This window comes from Apodemus sylvaticus, chromosome 7 (assembly GCF_947179515.1).
Source record: "Apodemus sylvaticus chromosome 7, mApoSyl1.1, whole genome shotgun sequence".
Taxonomy (NCBI): Eukaryota; Metazoa; Chordata; class Mammalia; order Rodentia; family Muridae; genus Apodemus; species Apodemus sylvaticus.
In genome coordinates, this window is record NC_067478.1 from 35,188,364 (window position 1) to 35,196,354 (window position 7,991).

General features: G+C 39.0%; 1 protein-coding gene across 1 annotated transcript; it reads left to right on the forward strand.

The window, feature by feature from the left end:
* Window positions 1-1,372: 1,372 nt before the first annotated feature.
* On the forward strand, window positions 1,373-7,363 carry LOC127688731 (tripartite motif-containing protein 43A-like). Its single transcript, XM_052187667.1, has 6 exons — window positions 1,373-1,780; window positions 2,383-2,478; window positions 3,208-3,441; window positions 4,619-4,641; window positions 5,301-5,392; window positions 6,870-7,363. Exons 1-6 carry the CDS (start codon window positions 1,373-1,375, stop codon window positions 7,361-7,363), a joined length of 1,347 nt encoding a protein of 448 aa, XP_052043627.1.
* The last annotated feature ends 628 nt before the right edge of the window (window positions 7,364-7,991 follow it).

A 7,991-nucleotide genomic window follows, 5' to 3' on the forward strand; every position in this document is an offset into this window, starting at 1 on the left:
TTCTGTTTCAAAAGTGCTGCCTGGGATTTAAGGCATGCACCACATCTGCTGGGATGATTATTTCTACGTGTAAATGTTAAAAGAGATGGGAAATGCATACCTGTTGGTTAGATAACCAAGTCTCACATAGACACGTGAGCTTCATTTATACTTCAAGATTTCTTCCTACAAACTCAAGGCAGGAGTTGTTTTTTGGGGAAGTAAACAAGAGTCTACAAAGAATTGCCCCTGGGCTGATGGCATGGTTGAGCAGTTAAGAGCAGTGACTGCTCTTCCAGAAGTCTTGAGTTCAATTCCCAGCAACCACAACCTTCTCTAATGGGGATCCAATGCCTTCTCCTAGTGTGTCTGAAGACAGTGACAGTACACTAACATATATAAAAAATAAATAAATATTTAAAAAAGAATTTACCTTGTGTTCAACTTGAGGGTAGCAGGATTGCTTTAGACTTGACCTGATAAGCCAGGCATGGTGGAACACACCTGTAATTGCTGTACTTGGGAGGCAGAGGCAGGCGGATTTCTGAGTTCCAGGCCATACTGGCCTACAGAGTGAGTTCCAGGACAGCCAAGGCTACACAGAGAAATCCTGTCTCGGAAAAAAAAAAAAAAGGAAGAAATGACCTGATATATTTTTGAAAATCTACTGGATTAGATTCATTCAATTGGGAAGAACCACACTAAATGTTGCTGAGATCATTCCTCCAGTCCATGGGTTGAGGGCTCCAATGAGGAAAAAGGGGGAAGGGGAGCTGTGGAGCAAGCTTTCCTTTGCTCTTTGCTTCCTGATTTTGGAAGTCAGGAGAGCAGCTGCCTTGAGCTCCCGCCACCATTTCTTCTTCACCATGAAGAAGACAGCATAAATTCTTATTCTTTTAGGCATTTTGTAGCAGAAAAAGAGAAGTGAGTGATATTTCCCATGAAGATTCAAGGGATGGGGAAGTGGAATCTGAATAAGAAACTAAAAGTCAGATACCAAACAAAGCTATTCAGGAGAGAAGTCATGAAATAGTGTGCATTTTCTTGGATAGACAACAAAGGAAAGAGCTATTTACTCACGTGCCTGCAGTGAAAAGAGCAGATGGACTTGGATCACTCCTCCATATGGTATTTTTTCTCTATAACATTAGAGAGGAATGTCTCTGGCCTTTGAAAACTACCAATGTGGTCTGAAGTCTATAGGAGGAATGTAGATGGTAGATCTAGAATAGTGTCACATCAATCAATATGTAGGGAAAAGTTGTTGGGCAAACAAAATAAGTCTGTATTTATTGCCACAATCAGAATTTAACCACAAGTTGAATCACATTTTGTCTAGTCTCTTGCTCCTCTCTGGTAATAATAATAATTCTACTTTTCCCCCCTCAGAAAAATGGAGTCAGACATTTTGCAAACCCCCCAGGAAATATTCAACTGTTTCATTTGCCAGAGCATCTTTATGGATCCAGTCTTCTTAAGGTGTGGCCATACCTTCTGCAAGGCCTGTCTTATCCTTTCTTCAGAAGATGTTGGAATCCCTGACCTCTGCCCTATATGTAGGCAACCATCCAATTGGACATTCAGAAATAGCATCACTATCTGTTACCTGGTATCTGCTGTGAGAAAAAACAGGCTCATGAAGTATTTGCATTCTCAGGATCAAAAGTGCATGACCCACAAGGAGAGAAAGACGACATTCCCTGGTGAGAGCAGGGTCCTCCTCTGTCAATTGTGTTCTGACACCCAGAATCACAGAGGTCAGAGACACTGCATCATTGAAGTGCATGTTTGTATGCAAATGGTAAGTGATATTTCTGAAAAAATCTGAGAGCTTGAGAGAGGGAGGCTTAGCAGACTATGTGGAGAGGCTTGTCCTGATTCTGAGGAATCCACTGTGCTCCAAATTTTGCCAGTTTTTAAACAAAGAATGAGGAATGACGATAAAATACAAACATTCCATGACAGGTGCAGAAGTATAAATGCCATTTCTAGTTTCATGATTCATTATGTTCATGTCATTGAAAAGTATAATCATAAATATACATCTTTAAAAACTGCTTTAAAAACTGACATGAGACTAAAATCCCAAAAGTACATTGGAATGAGGTGGTTAGAAGCATCTGGGGATCCCAGTCGGATGCTAATTATCCAGACAATCATCATTTTCAGTCCATCACTTTACTTGAGCACAGGGTGGTTGTGATTGTAATTCTATAGTCTGAAATCTAAAGTTCCATAGTTATTAAAATAAAATAGAAACAGCACTGTGATTCTTCTTCTACCCTCCATAAATTAATTGTGTTCAGTGCTAGAGTTTGTCATTAGGTAAATTACATTATTTATGTAAGGATGATATTCATTTATTTACTTATATAATTATTTACTTTTATTTATTTATTACAGATGAAACTTGAAAATAAAATGGCATCTTTATTGAAGAAGATCCAAGAACAGCAGGAGACTCTAAATGCAGAGAGGAGAACAATCTTTCAGTGGTTGGTGGGTATGAGAGTGATGTGTAAAGTCAACCAGATGCAGATATCTTGCAAAGTTGGTCATTCACAATTTGAGGGTCATACATGTGAAGTGATGCTAGGAAATTCTTTTATGTTAACCTTAAATTCTTAAAGGCAAAATCCAATTTTGAACATAGAGAGAAAAGCCTGGCCGTGTGGCAGAGAAGTTTGATATTACATCTTTTTTAAAAAGGGAAAAGTTTGATATTAATAGGCGATTTTCTGAGTGTTTAGCAGAGTACATCAGACTCTATGAACTCCACTTGGAATTTTGGTAACAATGTATGTACAAAGTTGCACTTTTTTTTCTTTTTTGGTTTTTGAGACAGGGTTTTTCTGTTTAGCCCTGGCAGTCCTGGAACTTACTCTGTAAACTAGGCTGCCCTCAAACTCACAAATCTGCCTGCTTTTGCCTCTGTTGCTTTTTTGAGTGAACATTGTATCAATCAAAACATTTTTCCCCAGATATCTCAGAATCTCAATTAATAGATGAAAATGGTAAGGGAAAAAAGGATGGATTTGTTTGTTTCCTCTAATAATAATGAAGAAATGTATAAAATCAAGTGAGTTACATTTTCTGAAAAGTGGGGTCAGTAAATCAGTGTGTGCATCACCCTGATGAGATCCTGTAGGTGAATTTAAACATAGAAGAACTCAGTGGAGAGGATCAAATACTCTCCAGATGTGATCTAGGATGTCCCTTTTTCTTCAGCACTATGTGGCCCTACGGGGGGAAATGATCAGGTCAGAGTATAGCAAACTACATCCACCCCTCAAAGAAGAAGAGAATCAATATATGGTGTGTATGAAAAATCAAAGCAACACTATTTTAGAGGAGTTCAAGAAAAGTGAAGCCATGATGGTCCACAAGAGGAGTCAACTAATAGAAATGTATCAGAAGCTGAAGGCAATGTCTCAGAAGCCATATGAGGTGCTGCTGCTGCAGGTAGGCATGGAAGAGGGCTTGAAACAGCTTTATTGTCTGAGGCCACACCCGTGACTGTTACATCTGAGATCCCTTTCTATATCCCCTCTACTTATTATCAGGTTTTAAGAAAAATCTGGAGAGATAATTTCTGTAATAACCTAAAATAGCAAGCTTGTTGACATTGTGTCAGAAGTTTCCCCATTGAATATCTAATTTTTTTTGACTTTGTAGCTTGCTTCATTGAAACCCCAAATTAAGTGATTCTTGTTACCAAACACTCCATTTTACCTCTACTTGGATATTAGTACAGTTTTAAAGTAGTCTACAAAAAGTTTGTTCTTTTTGAAAGCTGTAATTTTGAGATTTCTTTGGAGGTGAGGGATTTGATATATGTTCTTCTGTCTTCTTTTCTTTTGTTTTTGTTTTTGTTTTTGTTTTTGAGATAGGGTCTCTCATGTAACTCAGTCTGTCCTGGAACTCACTCTGTACAACACGCTGGCCTCGAACTCAGAAATCTACATGTCTCCCAAGTGCTGGGATTAAAGGCATGTGCCACCACCTCCCGGCAGATATATGTTCTTCTTTATTGGCACAATGGGCCTCAGATTCACAGGATTCCTGAGACCTAAACCCAAAATTCTAGAGTTACAGATATGAGGCACCATGTAGGGCTTAGGCCTCAGTTTTAAAGTATCTTTAATGAAAGTATCCCATGCTTTATGTACAAGATCAAAGAAAGTCCTCTTTGCAGACAACTGCGTGTTACAAAGCAGTGTATAACTCCTACCTATATGCTTCTCAAATATTCTCACAGTCTGATTTCATTAAATATTCCTTCCATATGCTAATCCATGTCATTACCCTGGGACCTGAAAATACATTTGCAGGATGAATCAGTGTAGTGACCACTGGCAATTATCTTTATATATAAAACTTTATGGACTAGAGAGATGGCTCAGTGATTAAGAGCACTGACTGCTCTTCAAGCAGTCCTGAGTTCAAGTCCCAGCAGCCACATTGTGGTTCACAACCATCTGTAATGGGATCTGATGCCCTCTTCTGGTGTGTCTGAAGGGAGCAAGAGTGTACTCATATACATAAAATGAATAAATAAATCTCTAAAAAAAATGTATATATAGAACGATATTGTGGGCTGTTCCTTCAGATATCTAAACTTCTCTTGTTTTGTTTGCAGGATTTGGATGACTTGTTCAGAAGGTGAGTTTAATCCTCAGTGTAAGCCAGGATACCCTGAACTAAATTACAAAGCTGAACAAGCCCTCTTAGCAATGTACAAATATACTTCGTATAGCAAATACTTAGTTGTTTATGGATGATGGGTTTGGGATTATATTCATGGATATGATGCCTGTTTGGCGTTACCAGACAGTGTCTTTTCTTTTTCTCTATGAATGAAGCAGTGTATGTAATGGTCTTGAACTAAAATGTGTCATTTTCAAATCCTAATCATTGACGCCCATGGGCTGTACTTTCCTGGTAGTAGAAGAAAGGGGCTGGAAGCATGGGAAAGAGGTTGGTAACAGGAAGGGCTTGAGAGAGAGCATCTAAGAGGAAGCCACCCTGTCTCCTGACCATGGGGTTTCTTTAATATCAGAAAATGTTCTGTGTGAAAAATGTTCAGGTGTTTCCTTTTATTAATTTGATTTGTTAGGAATACCTATGTGAGTGCAAATGTGTGCGGGACACAGAAGCACTCTCAGGAGTCTGTCCTTTCCTTACACCATGGGTTCCTGAGATTGAACTTCAGTTGTCAGGTTATGTGACAAGGGTTTTAATACTTAGCTCCCAGTGAAGATTTCTCCTCAGTGCTGGGATGATGTCTGTAGCACATGACAATCAATATCTTCTCCTTGCAGGAGTGAGTTAGTGCTGCTGACACAGAGAATGAAACCAAAACTCAGTGCCCATCCTAATACAGGGCTGACTGCAAGGTTCAAGTACTTCCAAGGTGAGTGTCAGCACTGATATTATGACCAGAGTTGCCCTTCAATAGTGAGATGACCTTTGTACAATGAATATTTTAATTCCCTAAAAATATATGTCTAGTTAAGCCACATTGTAATCATATTTAGGTAGATTTTTTTTCACAAACAAAGATTAATGAATACCAATTTAATGATGTACATGATTCAGGCTTAAAATATAATATCACTAGTTCCTTGAGACACACAGAATGATTAATTCAAGACAGTTTAATATATATTAAGCCATTAAAATATTTGTATGATTTCTATTAAATATTTTAGCAATTGATTTTTTTTTATTTTAGAGACATTATTTCTCTTTGTATCCCTGGCTATTCTGGGACTAGCTCTGTAAACCAGGCTGGGCTGGGACTCACAGAGATCCACCTGCCTCTGGCTCTGGAATGCTTTAATTAAAGACATGTGAAACCATGCTCACCTTTCAGTTGAATTTTCACAGTGTATTATACTCCATAGATTAAAAATTCACAAGATATAGTGGCACCTACTTGTAATCCCAGTATTAAAAACATGGAATCAGGAGGATTGCCCAAGAGTTTGAGGCCAGATAGATTGACATAGTGAGTTCCATGCCAGTCAAGTGTATATAGCAGGAAATCCTATCTCAAAGAATCTACAGAAATGATCACACATGCACATGCACACACAAAACCCAAACAGACAAAGTCATATATCACAGGCAATAAAAATACAACAAGTTGATAAGACATGGGGCAGTCTGAATCACACTTGGAGATCAAAATGTGGATTGTAACATCACAAGGAAAGAATATCAGAGCAACCAGGGTTTAATTAAATGCAGACAATTGCTACTAGGGAATAACTTCTAATGCATGCTTAGATTTATCTTACAAATCTGCATAGTGGGATGAAAATCAAAACCATAAGATGAAAGCAATCATGACCTAGGACAAAGGAATAACTTTTCATGGAGACTCAGGGGTACAGCCTTCAGGGGTCCTCATTGCACTGACACAGCTTTTTTGCCTGGTGTAACTAAAGCCCCTGACAGAACTGTGCAGTTCTGTGCTGTGGCTTCTACCTCTGCAGCTTCTATAGATTTTCAAAGCAGTTTTCATTATGTGCTCATTCTGTTTCTTTGGGAAACCTCTTGACTTTGATTTACCTGGGCTATACCCACCCTTCCAGTCTTAGCCTTTCTATTTTTAAAACCCAGGAAATCTCTAGGGACCCCTCTCTCTCACACCCGACAAATGTAAATATTTGTTTTTAACTAAAATTTCTTTCTTTTTTTGATTTTTTGTTTTGTTTTGTTTGAAACAGGGTTTCTCTATGTGTGGTCTTGGGTGTCCTGGATCTCACTCTGTTGACCAGCCTGGCCTCAATCTCAAAAATCCGCTGCCTCTGCCTCCCAAGTGCTGGCATTAAAGGAGTGTGCCACCACGGCCCAGCTAACTAAAATTTTGTCTCTTCCTACAGTGAAGGTTTTCTTTCAAAATTTGATCATATACAACTGTTACCCAAGCTTAGTTTTTGGTGTCAGAAGATTCACCTCTAGACCTTGCAATGAACATCCATTTCTGGCTGTACCTGAATCCTATCGTGCTTCCTGGGGAGCAGAGAGCTTTACCACTGGAAAACATTACTGGGAGCTGGATTTGAAGGACCATGAGCAATGGGCTGCAGGGGTCTGTGACAATGTCTGGTTAAAAAAGAGAAATTTTGAGATTGGATCTGAAGGAGCATTTCTTCTTGTGTGTTTGAAGGACGGTGATCATTACAGTCTCCTCACTACCTGCCCAACATTTCATCACCACATAGAGAAACCAACTGGTCAGGTTGGCGTGTTCCTTGATTGTGAGGGTGGATGTGTGAGTTTCCTGGATGTAACCCAGAGTTCCCTCATATACAGCTACTGCCCTGGAACTTTCCATTGCACTGTCAGGCCTTACTACTGTACTGTCTACACATGATCATAGGAAGCTATATCCAGTATGCTAGTGCTTTTCTATGATAATGTGTCCCCTCTTTATTGTGATTAAATATTGTGATGGTTTGTATATGCTTGGCCCAGGGAATGGCATTATTGGAAGGTGTGTCCATGTTGGAATATGTGTGTCACTGTGGTTATGGCCTTAAGACCCTCATCCTAGCTGACTGGAAGCCAGTCTTCCACTAGCAGCCTTCAGATGAAGATGTAGAATCCTCAGCTCTCCTAGGACAGCCAGGGCTACACAGTAAAAACCCTGTCTCAATAAACTAACAACAACAACAACGAAAAAAGAATCCTCAGTTTTGCCTGCACATGCCTGCTCCCACTTTGATGTTGCCATGCTCCCACTTTGATGATAATGGATTGACCCTCTGAACCTGTAAGCCAGCCCTATTTAAATATTGTCCTTTTTAAGACTTGCCTTGGTCATGGGGTCTGTTGAAAGCAGTAAAACCCTAACTAGGACAAATATTACAATGATATAATTTTTATTTATTTATTTATTTATTTATTTATTTATTTATTTATTTATTTATTTATTTTTTGTTTTTTTTGGAGTTGGTTTTTTCCAGACAGGGTTTCTCTGTATAGCCCTGGCTGTCCTGGAG

What these genes read in the sequence shown, in the direction of transcription:
- LOC127688731 (XM_052187667.1), top strand. Translation starts at nt 1,373, where the DNA reads ATGGAGTCAGACATTTTGCAAACCCCCCAGGAAATATTCAACTGTTTC. An exon ending in ATGAGGTGCTGCTGCTGCAG is followed by an intron (nt 3,442 to 4,618) that starts GTAGGCATGGAA and finishes TTTTGTTTGCAG; the next exon opens with GATTTGGATGACTTGTTCAG. An exon ending in TTGGATGACTTGTTCAGAAG is followed by an intron (nt 4,642 to 5,300) that starts GTGAGTTTAATC and finishes TTCTCCTTGCAG; the next exon opens with GAGTGAGTTAGTGCTGCTGA.